We start from the raw sequence: 16,199 nt of genomic DNA on the forward strand, positions 1-16,199 counted from the left end.
ACTTAGTGATGACTTAGTTGTTGTAAAGTTAGGTTATAACTAGGATAGAGAAAACTTAGTTAATTAGGAATTAAGTAGGTTGTAATTATTAACTAAGATTGCAACTTGGGCTGAAGAAAATCATCGTTTTATGATTTTTTATAACCCAAAATCAACCAATGCTAAAGAAAACCCAACCGACTCGGGTTGGTCGGTTTGATCGGATTGGGTCTTCTTATGAATAGCCCTACAAGGCATTGTGAAGAACACCCCTGTCAGTAACAAACGATTCAAATCGAGAATATCTAAGGTTGCAACTTGGGCCGGGTTGGCCTGAACTCAATCCTAACCCAACCTAAAAAAATTGGATTGGGTTAGGTTGGGATGATGTTTGGGTTTGGATTAGGGTTGAAATTCATGAACTCAATTTTACTTCGGATTGACCCCTTAGCTAATCTGATCCAACCCGAATCCGACTCTATAGTACATGTCATATATAAATATATGTTATATGTAATATATAACATACATTGATTTGTTTAGATTCTTGATATTTGTATAGCCTCCACCACATAGTATCATGTATTTCTTTTAAAATAATCACTTCACTTAATCCTAATCATAAAAACTAAAACCTTAATAATATTTTTTTTGAAAGTTTTATTCTTTCATATCTTCTATCTTGTTTTCCGCCCAATAAAGATCTATCTAAGTCAGTTGTATATAAAGATAAAACATATGGAGAAAAAAAAATTCCATGATGGCAAGTATAATTGCGGCATATGTATACCGTATACGGATCAAATACCCTCGTCAGAAGAGATTCTTTAAACTAAAAGCTCGATCCGCCGTGGGCTAAACAAAAAATAGTCTCTCTCTTCTTCTGATATTTTCTATTAAAGTCCGTTCCATTGAATTTATTAATGAATTCTGTTCCTTCATCTACTTTCTTAAATGATTCATTCGTCTGCTCCAGCCTCTCCTATTTGCGTTTCTTCTGCTCCTTAGTTTCTCTTTAATTTGCAAGTTTTTCTCAACGGTTGCATCTTTCTTCTTGAGGATCTCAGAGCAGGAATCACACACAGAGGCAGAAATGAGTCAAACCCAATCTTCTTCATCTCAACAGTTGTGAGTTTTTTTTTTTTTTGGTTATCCTTTCTCATTTTGATTTTCGTAAAATAATGCTTTTTATCATTTTGCTTTTGTATTTTCTTTCCTTTGAAAAGAAGATAAAAAAAAAGAGGCAGAACAGAGCCATGAATAGTAGTGATCGAGTAGCATTGTTACAGAGGGTGGTTGATTTTTTCCTTTTTCTTTGCAGCTTTAGCTGTGGCCAGCAAATATCAGCTTTTGTGGTGGCCTCCGATCTCCTTAGTCGTCTGTGGGAATCCATTTCCACTTCCACAATACAGAGAACCGATCCAAGCAAAGAATTGACATTTCAGAAGCAGGAATTACCCGGTTTCACAATCATAGCTTTAGTTACTTCACCATCATGCGCCAAACACCAGCATCAGTTCCTATCACCACAACTTCAAAGGAACGACGAGCGTTTTAAGTTTCTTTGTACCAAGGACAACCCATCTTTCCATATTAATGAAGTTGTTCTCACCCTCTTCGAGTCTCTATACGATGAGCTCTCCTCTCTGCTGATAGAGGTATGTACACCACTCTTTCCCTTTCGCTCTTCTTTCCTCCTCCAATCTTGCAAAGAATATTTTGCAACTTTTCAACGAGGCTGCATTCGGCTTCTTTTTTGAAGAATTAAGAATACTTTTAAATTTGATTTTATAAAAATTGTCAGAACTAATTCTTTTGGGCTCCAAATTTTATTCTGAGAACAGTCTCTGAAGGTAAAAAATCCAGCTCAAAACAGTAAACTTTTTTTTTTTACTTTAAACTCATGATTTTTGGAACCAAACATAGTGTTGATGATTGACAGCTGAAGTGCTAGAACTGAATGGCATGTTTTACTTGTATTTTGCTGGTGTTTGATTAATCAAGTTCCTTAGTGAAATTTAATTTAATTACCTACTTTTATTATTTATTTATATTAAAGCTATTTTATTGATGCTCTTTTTAGGTCTCTATCGATAGTCTATTAATATGAGTAGAAAAATTACTTCTGTAAAGAACCAAACGCCTTTTTAAGCTCTGTTTGTTTACGCTACTTTTTCTTTTTCCTTTTTGGTGCGAATTTCATTTGCACCGGCATTGATTTGATGGGTTGGAGTCAACCCTAACCTAATCGAGAATTAGAGATGCGATCGAGCCCCCTCGCAGTGGCGGGCTGAATTCATTTGATTTGAGTTATTGCAGTCGGCCGCTAAAGCTCCGCTGATTCTCACCGGTCAATACCTCGGAGGGGCAGTTGCTTCTCTCTACACCTTATGGCTGTTACAGAACATCCCTGCAAAAGCTCAGCTTCCCCTCTGCATCTCTTTTGGCTCTCCACTGATCGGCGACGATGTCCTCGTGGCAACCCTTCGTCAGTCAACATGGAATTCTCGTTTCCTACATGTAGTTTCCAACGACGATCCCGTACCTCGTCTGTTCGTCTTACCGGGAAATCCCGTCGTCGCAGCCGATGATACCATGATGGAAACCAATTTTGAGGAACCCAGTTCCAATTACAAACCCTTCGGTACGTTTCTCATGTGTTCTCGATCGGGGCATGCTTGCTTCAACCACCCTGAGACAATTCTGGAACTGCTGCGAGTGACTTGGTCATCATCATCAGGAGGCAGAAACCCAGGGCACTGGGGTTATAATGAGGACTACGGGATGATTATCCGACAACTCAAACATAGTTTGGCGTATGGCGCGCCAGTCGTTGAATTTTCGGAATCTCCACAACGGACCAGCATTCTTTTACAGCTTCAAGTACTTGGGGTAAGCTTGATTAATTATAGGTAAACTCATCCATACTTTCATACCTTAATGCACTTAATTAAGTCGTCCTATCCCTCAGAAGTCAGAAAGAAGAAACTGAATACAACCCACAAGAGAAATTTCAAATTTCCCATGTTTGATTTGAGACTAGGATTTCCCTCTAAAATCTAAATGCCTCCATCATAATCACCATTAACATACATTCAGCTCAGCTGGGACCAAACAATTACGACTATTCAAGTATATATTTAATGCCTTCTGAGCTTGTACCTGCAGTACTGATTCTTTATCCCACATTACTTGAAATTATTCATGGAAGCTGCAGCTGCTGAATAATGACAACAGCAACGTTTGGTTAACTAGCTTAGAGGAACGGGAAAAGACAGATTTCTTGCTCAAGGAGAAACGCACCTCCGATGACAAGAAACTGAATGACATGAAAATCAATATGGCCAACCTTGAATGGTACAAGAAGTTGTCCAAGGGTAAAGGGGGATACTACGACTGCTACAAGAATAAGCATGAGATGCGGGACATTCATGTCGAAAAGTTCAAGAAGGAGCTTACAAATTACTGGAAAGAGAAGGTTGAAGAAGCAGAAAAGAAGCCCCAGAAGGAAGGAGCCCAACTTCGGACTCGCTGGCTGTATGGAGGAACAAATTACAGAAGAATGGTTGAACCTCTTGACATTGCTGCCTACTACAGAAGGAAGGAGCCCAGCTGCAGTACGCCCGGTGAGAAGGACTACTGTTCTAAAGGTAGGTCTTCCCATTACCGATTGCTGGAAAAGTGGCAGGCAGAGGAGGCAAAACAAGCATCAGGAGAGAAGAAGAAAATTACTGCGGCTAGTCTGACAGAGGATTCCTGTTTCTGGGCACGTGTTGAGGACGCTAGGACGTTGTTGGAGAATAATGGAGGAACGGAATCAGTCACAGATGAATCAATGATAGAGAAGATGGAGGAGTTTGAGAATTATGTAATGGATTTGATAGAAAAGCTTGCAGTCTCTCCAGAGATTTTCTTGGAAGGGAGCACCTTCATGCAATGGTGGAACCAATACGAGCAAATCTTAGAGTGTGATCGTAGTTCTCCACTTATTGACTATATGAGGGAACACAGATACAGGAATTATGGTTAAGTTCAAGATTAGGAACTCAGCTTGATCGGGTTTTGACGTTTTGGTCGATCAGGTTTAAGGTTGGGTACATTACATGATATATGGGTTTAATTTCCTTTCCATTATTGTTCTAGTTGTAGTGACTTGTGACGTTGCTGGTTTACTTTTAAAAAGACCTAGAGCTTTGGTGGTTCTATATTTTGTTTTTTGGTATAAATTTTGTGATGTCAAACGGAAAAGTACGGACTGATTCATTTTAGATTTCTGAATACATCAATTTCGAGCTGGCACCATTTTTTATTTTGGGTCTAACAATTTTGACCCTGGGCAGAACCATCATTCACGATTATTTGATAGTGTCAACTTCCAAGTGGAGATACGAGAGATGGTAATCAGATGGAGCATAATTTTCTTTTCTGTATAATTAATAGAAAAGGAGCGCACATCTCTCTGGGATTGGAATTTGGATGCGACTGGGACCCGCGAAAAGATTCCGTGACGAGTGAATTTTGTTCCATCATTACGAAACTGAAGTCATAGCTCATAGGTTCACACAAACACAATCAACACCACTAAACTAAAGTGAATGATTCTGGCTGGAAGTTTCAACTTTCAACTTTCAACGCGAACAATACGCGATGCGTGCGTAAAAGGAAACCCTTGGCTAATCACTGATGACCACAGATGTCGTTTCTCTCTTCTCAACTTCTTGAAAAAAAGCACGGCACCCAATCGCTGGTAGGTCGTCTCGTTTACCCAAAAAAGCAAAGAAAAAGAAATTGTTGGTTATTCAGCCAAGAGATCAAATCAATCCATCACAACGTCCCATCGGTAATTCCAAGAATGACGATTCATCATCACGAGATGTTTCCGATACAGGGTTCATGCCAAAAAATTAAAAACAACACTTGAGAGTCCCTATTCAATTCAATATTAACAAATTGGTTCTTTTTTCATGAAAAATTAAAAGAAATCATTTATTAAATATACGATAAATACTTATTTATACTCTGTGATTTTTAAAATTACTAAAATATACCCTGTAAAACATTCTACCCTTAAATTTGACGAAATGTATTAAAGGACAAAAATACCCTTGATTATGTTTTTGTTTTTGTTTTTTTTAATTTTCAAAACATGTGAGACTGCATTTCAAAGACTGAAATGAGCCCTCGTTACAATCAATCAAAATAACGAGGGATTGATTCAATTTCTAAGGCCCTCTTAATAATTGAAATTATTAAATTTAAAGTTTGTCACGCATGAGAACTAGCAATGTGGGACCGGATCTACTAGGTACAATATAGTAATTACCTTTAATGAGCATTTGATAAAAAGGTGGTTTTCATGAGGTTGGGTGTATTTTATGTGAGAGGTGTCAAAAATTTTTCGTAAGTGCTAATTTAATGTGCTTATAACGACGTTCCCATCCAATACGGACTGGCCAAATGCTACGCTGCCTTCAATGATATGAATTGTTGATACATGGCTTATGGCTAAGTTGTATAGGTTTCAGATATATGGCAAAACTTCTCGTACCTGTGGGGTACCTGACCTCCCGGATTCCATGCGGTTGGGGATGGGAATTGATTTGGTGGGGTAATGACAGGGATGGAAATTAATAGGAATCTCTTATTAAGGTTGGGGTCCGGGTCGGGGATAAGGAATGAAGTCCTCACTTTGCAATGACCCTGATTCTTTAACTTATATTATTTATATATCAAACTATATTTAAAATATTATTTATATTTTATTATTTTTTTATTTTAAGTAAATTTATTTTTAAAAAATACTTTTAATTAAAAATTTGTAAGGATTCAGGCCCCTACAAAGAACCCGCCTTTTATTGGAGATTAGGGATGGAAGACAACCTTTATCCCTAACAGAGATCAGGGTTGAGGATTGAAATTTATTTCGAAATTGGGGTTAAGGACAGTGAATATGATCCCCACTTTGAACTTACCCCATTGCAGGTTGTTTAAACTTCCCTTGATTGTGAAGGAAAAGATACAAATGTGGTGAAACCATTTCCATTGTAGGCTGGCATGGCCTGCTCACTATAGCAACCGAGTCATGCTGCAGCCCATGTCTCTTGTAGGCTAGCAAGGCTTGGTCACTATAGCAACTGGGATGTGCCATGGCCTAGCCCATATCCTTGGGTCGTGCTGGGCTTGGGTTGAGGCCCATAGATTGACATGACACAGTATACATAGCGGTCCAAAATGATTTATATACACAGATGCATATATGTAAATAAATTTTTATTTTCAATTTTATTATATTTTGTTTTTCAATTTCATTTCACTATTTCATATATAAACAATTATATATGATGGAGGAAGATTTGGTCCGACCCCTTGACCACGCGACACATGGAAGCAACCGAGAGTGACCTGGCAGAAGTGCCAGATTGGCACGGCAACGGGCCCACATTCTGAGCTCTCCCAAGAAAGGAACCAGCGACCCGAGCTCCCCAAGCAAGAACCCAAGCTCTCCCTTGGAGGTCCTGAGCCTTACAAGGAGCGCAAAAGACAAAAACCCGAGCTGACCCACCCCGGGGTAGTTCGGGCCACACTTCTATCTGAACTCAAAACTTCGCCTGACTAAACAATCGTACCTGACGCCCAGGAAGCCCGTACACGGAGGCGGCGCGCCTGACTAATTAGAGGTCCGACACATGACAGCCGCCCCCTAGCGGCCACCTGCCACCACCATCTCAAACGTAGCGGAGATGGCCCTGACAAGGATAGTGGCGGTTATGACACACGAACTGGCAACTGGCAGAGGCTATGACACCCGAACTAGCAACTGGTAGAGGCTATGACACCCGAACTGGCGTCTGGCAGAAACGATGACACCCGATCTGGCGGAGGTGATGATGCCCGATCTGGCAGAGGTACGGGAATAAGTGTAAAGGGTGATTATAAAAGGCCCCCATCTCCAAAAGAAGCGGGTATGCGATATTTTGTGCATTCTGGTCTTGAAATCTCTCATTTTCCCTTGCCTTCTCTAGAGCAATGACTTGAGCTTCGGAGTGTTCCAATTGGGTTCCTCCTCGAAACTCTCCAATTTCTTCCTTGTTTCAGACATCTTCGGCTCTGTCAAAGGCAAGGAGACCAGCAGCTAAGACCGACCGGATTGCGCATCATCATTTGGCACCGTCTGTGGGAAATTTTAAAAAAGCCTTCCCTAACCTTTAACCCTCTCTCTCTCTCTCTCTCTCTCTCTCTCTCTCTCTCTCAAAGAAACCTTAGCTTCCATGGCTTCCTCTAGCAGCAACAAGCACAACGCCGACTTGAATGTTGTAGGGGAACACCCTCAGCCCGCCACTGTATGTATCAGACAGTTCACCGTCCCCCTCTCGACGGACGGAATCCCTAGCCTCAATGCACTGAGTGCGGTGGCACCTGTGAATGTTCCCCTTCCCCCCTATCGAGACAACTTTCGTTGAACCAACTGTCATCCCTCTAGCGACCAGCCAGAACCAGCTTGATGACTTGCTGCAGTGCATGCGGGCAATGCAAGCCCAAATGCAGCAGTTCCAGCAACATCAACTCCATCAGCAGCAAGTACTACACCACATTTCCCAGCATCACACCAACAACAGTTCCCCCAAATGCCTCTAAACCAACCGCAACTTCCACCTTGGCACCCTGCTCCCAGGCCAGTCAAGCCCTCCCCTCAGAGCGGGCACCTTCACCGAGGAGAAACCTCCCAGCTTCAAAACCCCTCCAGGAGCCAGGCCTCATCCTCGGGCATGAGGGAAAGACTAACTACCCCCTCCTCGCAGCTCACCGGCGGATCAGGAACCTCCTTGCCATTCAAGTCAACACCTCAGCACTCTAAGTCGAGCTCCCACTAGCAGAGAACCAATTCGGCGTCTTGGCTGCGGACTACCAACAGTTCGGGCGGATGGAGCTCGGCAAATCAGGCCTTCTAAGCAGCAGCAAAGACGCTGGCGAAGTCGCCGAACTACTACCCGCATCCTGCCCGAGTTCCAAGGTAAAGATGAAACAAGCTCGGACGAGGTAAAAGTTGCCCCTGTTCTTTCAGTTCCTTCCCCCTGTCATCAGAACTCCTTGCGGTTCCCATGCCCAAAGATTTCAAACTCCCCCCCTAGACAAGTATGATGGGTCCTTTGACCCCAATGACCACGTCGATGCTTTCCAATCCCAAATGCACCTTAAGAGGGATAGTGAGTCTTGCATGTGTGTGGCATTCACTACCACCTTCAAGGGAGTGGCCCACACCTGGTACAGGAACTTAGCCCCTAGGTCAATAAGAAGCTGGACCCAGTTCGTGCAAGTCTTCACCGCGCAATTTGTTACTAGCAAGCGGTGCCCCCGAACCGAGGAGAGCTTCCTCGAAATAGTCCAGAGGCAAGGTGAGTCCATTCGGGGCTATATCAAACGGTTCAATGACATGTGCTTGCAGATACCGCACCTAGACCCCGCGGTACAGCTCGCGGTAGCCTAGAGGGGTGTAACACACAAGGAGTTCAGGTGGCACATGGTAGTTAACCAGCCCGCAACCGTGGCTGAATTCCTCAAGCTCGTAGACAAATTTATAAGAACAGAGGAAGAGATCAACCAAAGGACTGAAAGCAAGATCGAAAAAAGGAAGAGGGAAGGCGAGCCCTCCAACCCAGATGACAAGAGAAAGAAAGACCCACCTCAGGGGACAAAGCCAAGCCAGCCGTTCCGAGCTCCCTTAGTAGGTTGGATGGATTGCATGCCCTTAAACATGAAACAGGCCGAGATCTTAATGATGATCAAAGACGCCCCATATGTGAAGTGGCCACCTCGTCTGAAGGGAAACCCGAACGAGAGAATTAAAAACTTATATTGTAGTTTCCATAAAGACCACGATCATAGCACCGAACATTGTAATAATCTCCGCGACGAGATAGAAGAACTTATCCATCACGGGTACTTGAGAAATTTTGTACAGCATAATAATAATAATAATAATAGTAATAAGACAGGTCGACAGGGGGAGCACAGTAGAGATGCTCCCGAGTCCAGCAGCCGGCTAGCTGAACCGCAGAAGAAGCCCCCGAAAGAAAGACCAATTTGGGGAACAATCCACATGGTCGTTGGAGGATCGATCGTAATAGGATGCACCTCGGCAGTAGCTCGGGCATCAACTCGGGAGGCCACCAGAGAAGAACAAAATCCCCCGAAACAGCCTAGGACGGAAGACCCCATATTCTTCACCGAAGATGATGCGCGCAGGGTCCACTACCCCCACGATGATGCACTTGTCATAAAGGTAAAGATCAACAACTTTGAAGTCCGATGCGTACTCGTTGACTCTGGCAGTTCGACAGACATTCTTTTTAAAGCGACTTTCGGCAAACTCCAGTTCCGAGAGAGTGACTTGAAGACCGCGAACACCCCACTGGTCGGCTTTAGCGGAGAAGAGGTTAGACCCCTGGGAAAGGTCACAGTACCTGTGGAAGTCAGCACATGACCCAGCATGGTAAGACTCAGTCACGATTTCTTGGTGGTCGCGACCCCCTCCCCCTACAATGCCATAGTAGGTCGGCCGATCACCCACGCTTTAAAAGCCGTGGTGTCCACTTACTATTTGGCCGTGAAGTTCCCAATGGACTTCGGCATTGGGGTAGTGCGGGAAGACCAGCTTGAGTCCCGCAAGGGAAAGGCCAAGATAACCGGCGACCCCGAAGTGGAGCGACCGGAGGAATAGAACGAGGAGCGAGCTACACTAATGGAGGAAACCGTTCCCATCTCTATCTCGGCAGAAGACCCTGCCAGATTACTTCAAGTTGGAGTATCCCTGGAAGAACCCTTGAGATTCGAACTGGTAAGTTTCTTACTCCAAAAACCCCGACCTTGTAACTCACAAGCTTAATATTGACCCTGTAGTTAGGCCCATTAGACAGAAGAAACGCAACCTAGCCCTAGAACGCTGGAGAGCGGTCGATGAGGAGGTCAAGAAGCTTCTCGCAGCAAATTTCATAAGGGAAGTTCATTACCCGAGCTAGGTGGCCAACCTCGTTTTGGTAAAAAGGAAAATGACAAGTGGCGCATGTGCGTCGACTACATCGACCTAAACCGAGCTTGCCCAAAAGATTGCTTCCCCCTCCAAAAAATTGACAACTTAGTGGACGCCACATCGGGACACGAGTTGCTAAGCTTCCTGGATGCCTACTCGGGCTACAACCAAATTAGGATGAACCCGTCTGACGAGGAAAAAACCGCCTTCATAACCGAGTTTGGCCTGTACTGCTACAAGGTTATGCCTTTCGGACTGAAAAATGTTGGGGCAACCTTTCAAAGGCTTGTGAATAAGCTGTTTCAATCCTTAATTGGCACAAATGTAGAATGTTATGTAGATGACATGGTCGCAAAGACTGTTTTCGCATGAATTAATACAATACTTGCATTTTGTCTTTCAAATTCTGCGTCAATTTAGCATGAAACTAAACCCAAACAAGTGTGTCCTTGGAGGTCTTGAGGCTTACAAGGAGCACAAAAGGCAAAAACCTGAGCTGACCCACCCCAGGGCAGTTCGGGCCACACTTCTATCCGGACTCAAGACTTCACCTTGCACACCACTTCGGTTCCAAGTCGCCTGACTAAACAACCATACCTAACACCTAGGAAGCCCGTACACGGAGGTGGCACACATGACTGATTAGAGGTCTGACACATGACAGCCGCCCTCTAGCGGCCACCTGTCACCGCCATCTCAGACGTAGCAGAGACGACTTTGACAAGGACAATGGCGGTTATGACACTCGAACTGGCAACTAGCAGAGGCTATGACACCCGAACTGGCGTCTAGCAGAAATGATGACACCCGATCTGGTGGAGGTGATGATGCCCGATCTAGCAGAGGTATGGGAGTGAGTGTACATGATGATTATAAAAGGCCCCCATCTCCCAAAGAAGCGGGTATGTGATATTTTGTGCTTTATGGTCTTGAAATCTCTCGTTTTCCCTTGCCTTCTCTAGAGCACTGACTTGAGATTCCGAGTGTTCCAATCGGGTTCCTCCCCGGAAGTCTCCAATTTCTTCCTTGTTTCAGGCATCTTCGGCTCGGTCAAAGGCAAGGTGACCGGCAGTTAAGACCGATCGGATTGCACATCATCAATATACATAAAAATTCATATAAAATAAAATTTCAACTTTTTTTTTATTTCTTATCTTGTTAATTCATTTTAACTATTTCATTATTCTTTTTTCAAATTTTCTGAAAAAAATATCAGACCACAGCTTGGCCCGACAAGGGATTCTAGGCCGGGTAGACACGGGCCTGTCCAAGCCAGCATGCCGGCTTCGGTAGGTCGAAGGCACCGCAAATAGGGGAGCGTGTACGACCGTCGGTATAACCGTTCATCTATTATGACGAATTTGGCCGCCTGGCGCTGCACCCTCTTGGCCGCATTGCGTTCTGCAGGGAGGGTTCCATCTATCAGGAAGCTCGCGAGTGGATCGATCCAGCTCAGCTCTGCTTCTAAGACGGGAGCGACCTCCTCTGTCCCCCCGAGAATACTAGGCCGAGGTAAGTCCTGTATGTACATAGTTCTCATATTGTTGTGACTCGTACTGGCTAACCAGGACAGGGCGTTGGCCTCATTGTTTTCTGACCTCGGTATTTGCCTGATGATGTGTGACCGAAAGTTGAGTAGGGCTTCTTTTACTTTGGCCAAATATGCGATCATGGAGAGATCGCGTGCTTCGTATTCGCTGGTAACTTGGTTTACCACGAGCTGAGAATCATTGCAGATGACCAAGTGTTTTGCCTTAACCTTTCGCGCTAGGTCCAGCCCGACGATCAGTGCTTCGTACTCTGCCTCGTTGTTGGATGCCGCGAACTCAAAGCGTAGTGCGTATTCTACTTTTGTGCCGCTCGGGCCGCACAAGACTATTCCAGCTTTGCTGCCTTGCCGGTTCGAGGAACCATCCACGTGAAGGATACAGGTCTCCTCATCCCAATTCGCTCTTCGCCAGACCAGGAGAGATGCCACACTGGCTGCTACTTCATGGGGTTCAGACTCTATGGGCTCAGGAGCTCAGGGTTCGCCGCAACTGGGGACCTCGGGCTCGACCTGTGGGGCTTCGTGGCTGAAAGTGCACTCGATAATAAAATATGCCAAAGCTTGGGTCTTGATAGCGGTTCTCGGTTTGTACTGGAGGTTGTACTCACTGAGTTCGATGGCCCATTTCGTCAGTCGACCAGAGACTTCGGGTTTGAGTAAAACTTGTCTAAGAGGTTTGTTAGTTAGGACGATGACGGTGTGAGCCTGGAAGTACGGGCGGAGTTTATGAGCTGCTATTAGTAGGGCGTATGCTAGTTTTTTTATCTCCGGGTACCTTGCCTCTGCTCCCTGTAAAATTTTACTAACATAATATATGGGTCGTTGGACCCGGTCTGTTTCCTTTATTAGTACCGAACTGACCACCTCGTCGCTCGCCGAGAGGTAAAGTTCTAAGACCTCGCCCACCTCGGGCCGGGCTAAGGTTGGCACACTAGCGAGGTAACCTTTTAGTTCGTCAAACAAGAACTGGCAGTCTTGGGTCCACTCGAACCCTTTGCCTTTGACTGCCTTGAAGAAGGGTAGGCAGCGGTCTGCTGACTTGGACAAAAAGTGTCTTAGAGCGACTATGCGGCCGTTTAGCCTTTGAACCTCTTTTACTTTTCGAGGTGGTTTCATATCTAGAATGGCTTTTATTTTGTCCGGGTTGGCCTCAATACCACGCCGATTGACAATGTAGCCTAGGAACTTGCCCGAGGTGACGCCGAAGACACACTTCTTGGGATTCAACTTCATGCCAAACTGACGTAGGATTTGGAAAACAGAATCTAAGTCTTGTATTAACTCTTGTGAAAACCGAGTCTTGACGACCATGTCGTCTACATAGCACTCTATCTTCGTACCAATCAAGGGCCGAAATAGTTTATTTACAAGTCTTTGGAAAGTTGCCCCAGAATTTTTTAGTCCGAAGGGCATGACTTTGTAGCAATACAGGCCGAACTCGGTTATGAAGCTGGTTTTTTCCTCATCGGGTGGGTCCATCCTAACTTGGTTGTAGCTCGAGTAGGCATCCAGGAAGCTTAGCAACTCGTTTCTCGAGGTCGCGTCCACTAGGCGGTCAATTCTGGGGAGGGGGAAGCAATCTTTCGGGCAAGCTCGGTTCAGGTCGGTATAGTCGACGCACATGCGCCACTTGCCGCTTGCCTTTTTTACCAACACCGGGTTGGCCACCCAGCTCGGGTAATGAACTTCCCTTATGAAGTTTGCTGCGAGGAGCTTGTCGACATCCTCGTCGACCGCTCTCCAGCGTTCTGGGGCTAAGTTGCGTTTCTTCTGTCTAACGGGTCTAACTACAAGGTCAGTATTAAGTTTGTGAGTTATCAATCCGAGGCTAATGCCGGGCATGTCGGCCGCGGACCAGGCAAAAATATCTAAATTTTGAAGTAAAAAACTCACCAGTTCGGCTCGTAGGGGGTCTTCGATGGAAGCTCCGATGCTCAGTGTGCGAGCTGGGTCCGTAGCTGAAGTCGGGATTGCGACTGTTTCCTCCGTTGGCGAAGCTCGCTCCTCACCTTGCTCCGTCGGCCGCTCCAGTTCGAGGTCGTCAGCCGCCTTGGTTTTTCCCTTCAGGGCGGCAACGTAGCACTTGCGGGACTCGAGCTGGTCGCCCCGCACTACCCATATACCGAAGTCCGTAGGGAACTTCATGGCCAAATAGTAGGTGGAGATCGCCGCCCATTGGATATGCGTGATCGGCCGCCCTATTATGGCATTGTATGGGGAGGGGGTCGCGACTACCAGGAAATCATGGTTGAGTATGACCGCACAAGGCCATGTGCCGACTTCCACAAGGACAGTTACTTTTCCGAGGGGCCTAACTTCCTCTCCGCTGAAACCTACCAGGGGAGTGTTCGCGGGCTTCATCTCGCTCCTCTTTAACTGCAGCTGGTCAAATGCTGATTTGAAGAGGATGTCCGCTGAGCTGCCCGAATCTACGAGTACACGCCTGACCTCGAAGTCGCTGATCCTTAGCTTAATGACAAGCACGTCATCATGGGGGTAGTGGACTCCTCGCGCGTCGTCCTCCGTGAAAAAGATTGGTTCTTCGGTCTTTGGTCTCTTTGGGGGGTTCCATTCTTCGAGGGCCGCTTCACGAACTAAAGTCCGGGCTGCTGCCGAGGTACACCCCGCTACCACCGAACCTCCCACTATTACATGGATGGTTCCCCGAACTGGCCTCTCTTCCGGAGGCTGCTTCTGCAACGCTTCGGCAGGTCTGTTGCTAGACTCGGGGGCATCTTGTTCGTGCTCCCTTTGCCGACATGCTTTATTGTTATTGCTGTGCTGTACAAAGTTTCTCAAGTATCCGCGACAGATGAGTCCCTCTATGTCGTCCCGGAGGTTATTACATTGTTCGGTGCTATGACCATGGTCTCTATGGAAACTACAATACAAATTCTTGTTTCTCTCGTTCGGATTTCCTTTTAGGCGAGGTGGCCACTTAACGTACAGAGCGTCTTTGATCGTCATTAAGATCTCTGTCCGCCTCGTGTTTAACGACGTGTAGTCCGTCCGAACTGCTAGGGGGGCCCGGAAGGACTGGTTCGGCTTTGGCTCCCGGGTCAGGTTTTTTCTATTCACCGGGTTGGAGAGCTCGCCTTCTCTCTTTCTTTTCTCGTTCCCGCCTTCGGTTTGTTGGTTGATTTCTTCCTTTGTCCTCATGAACTTATCCGCGAGTTTGAGGAATTCGGCCACGGTCGCGGGCTGGTTGGCCACCATGTACCATTTGAACTCTTTGTGCGTCACCCCTCTTTTGGCCGCCGCGAGTTGCACTGCGGGGTCCAACCGCGGTATTTGCAAACATGCTTCGTTGAACCGCTTGATGTAGCCCCGAATAGATTCTCCTTCTCTTTGGACCACTCCGAAGATGCTTTCCTCTGTTCTGGGGCACCGTCGGCTGGTGACGAAGTGTGTGGTGAAGACTTGCACGAACTGGGCCCGGCACTTTATCGACCCGGGGGTCCGGTTCCTATACCAAGTGCGGGCTACCCTCTGAGGGTGGTGGTAAAGGCCACGCACATGCACGATTCGCTAGCCCTGGCGAGGTGCATTTGCGAGTGAAAGGCGTCAACGTGGTCGTTGGGGTCGAAGGACCCGTCGTACTTGTCCAGAGGTGAGAGCTTGAAGTCTCTAGGTAAGGGGACCGCCAGGAGTTCCGATGCGAGGGGGGAAGGAACGGAGAGAGCCGGGGCAGCCCCTACCTCGTCCGAGCTCGTGTCTTTGCCTCTGAATTCCGATGAGGCGCGGGTGGCGGTTTGGCGACTTCGCCGGCGCCTTCGCCGTTGAGTGGGCCTTGTGCTGGCGCTACTTGCCTCCGTGTTACCGAGCTCAATGGGCCCGGAGTGCTGGTAGTCTGCCGCCAGGGTGCTGAATCAGTTTTCGGTGAGCGGGAGCTCGGGCTTGGAGCGCCGGGGTGCCGACCTCGCGGGCGAGGTTCCCGATCCGCCTGCGGGTTGCGAGGCGGGGATGACATTTTTCTCTCTTCGGCCTGGGGACGAGGCCTGACTGTTGGGGTGGTTCTGGGGCCGGGAGGCCTTCGCCTGGCGAGGGCGCCCATCCTGCCGGGAGGCCTTGACCGGCCTCGGAGCGGGGTGGCGAGGTGGAAGTAGTGGTTGGTTCAGTGGCAGTTGGGGGAACTGCTGTTGATAGTGATACTGGGAGATGTTGTGCAGCACTTGGTGCTGGTGAAGCTGGTGTTGCTGGAGCTGTTGCATTTGGGCTTGCATTGCCTGCATGCACTGCATCAAGTCCTCCAATTGGTTTTTGCTAGCTGCCAGGGGGACAACAGTTGGTTCAATGAAGGTTGTCTCAATGGGGAGAGGAAAGGGGACGCTTGTGGTAGGAGGGTTTACGGGTGCCACTGCTTGTGGCGTGTTCAAGATGGGCATCCCATCCGCCGAAAGGGGGATGGTGAACTGTCCAACGCACACTACGGGGACCTGAAGTTGCTCCCCGGTGGCGTTTGTCTCCGTGCCACGTCCAGTGTTGCTGGAGGAGGCCATGAGTGTTGGGTTTTTGAAGAAAAAAGGGGGTATCGAAGTTTGGAGGGAGGCTTTTTGAAGCATTTCCCACAGACGGCGCCAATTGATGGAGCGCGAGCTGTCCGCTGCCTTGCTTCCGAACGGGGTAGCAGGGAACCTAAAACAG

General features: G+C 46.8%; 1 protein-coding gene across 2 annotated transcripts; it reads left to right on the forward strand.

Annotated features, from left to right (window-relative positions):
* The first annotated feature begins 738 nt into the window (after positions 1-738).
* LOC148862937 (senescence-associated carboxylesterase 101-like) lies at positions 739-4,259 on the forward strand. Of its 2 annotated transcripts, none has more exons than XM_088975395.1 (4): positions 739-1,107; positions 1,301-1,637; positions 2,299-2,871; positions 3,191-4,259. In XM_088975395.1, exons 1-4 carry the CDS (start codon positions 1,073-1,075, stop codon positions 4,007-4,009), a joined length of 1,764 nt encoding a protein of 587 aa, XP_088831521.1. In that variant the 5' UTR covers positions 739-1,072; the 3' UTR covers positions 4,010-4,259. The 2 variants fall into 2 exon arrangements, with proteins under 2 accessions (XP_088831521.1, XP_088831523.1); XM_088975397.1 differs by having other exon boundaries at positions 837-1,107; positions 3,197-4,259.
* The last annotated feature ends 11,940 nt before the right edge of the window (positions 4,260-16,199 follow it).

This window comes from Nelumbo lutea, chromosome 3, assembly GCF_056320005.1.
Source record: "Nelumbo lutea isolate HS-2025 chromosome 3, American lotus-T2T, whole genome shotgun sequence".
NCBI classification, from domain to species: Eukaryota; Viridiplantae; Streptophyta; class Magnoliopsida; order Proteales; family Nelumbonaceae; genus Nelumbo; species Nelumbo lutea.

Coding starts and splice junctions, on each gene's coding strand:
- LOC148862937 (XM_088975395.1), top strand. CDS start 1,073: ATGAGTCAAACCCAATCTTCTTCATCTCAACAGTT. Junction 1,108..1,300: donor TCTTCTTCATCTCAACAGTT/GTGAGTTTTTTT, acceptor TTTTCTTTGCAG/CTTTAGCTGTGGCCAGCAAA. Junction 1,638..2,298: donor TCTCCTCTCTGCTGATAGAG/GTATGTACACCA, acceptor GAGTTATTGCAG/TCGGCCGCTAAAGCTCCGCT.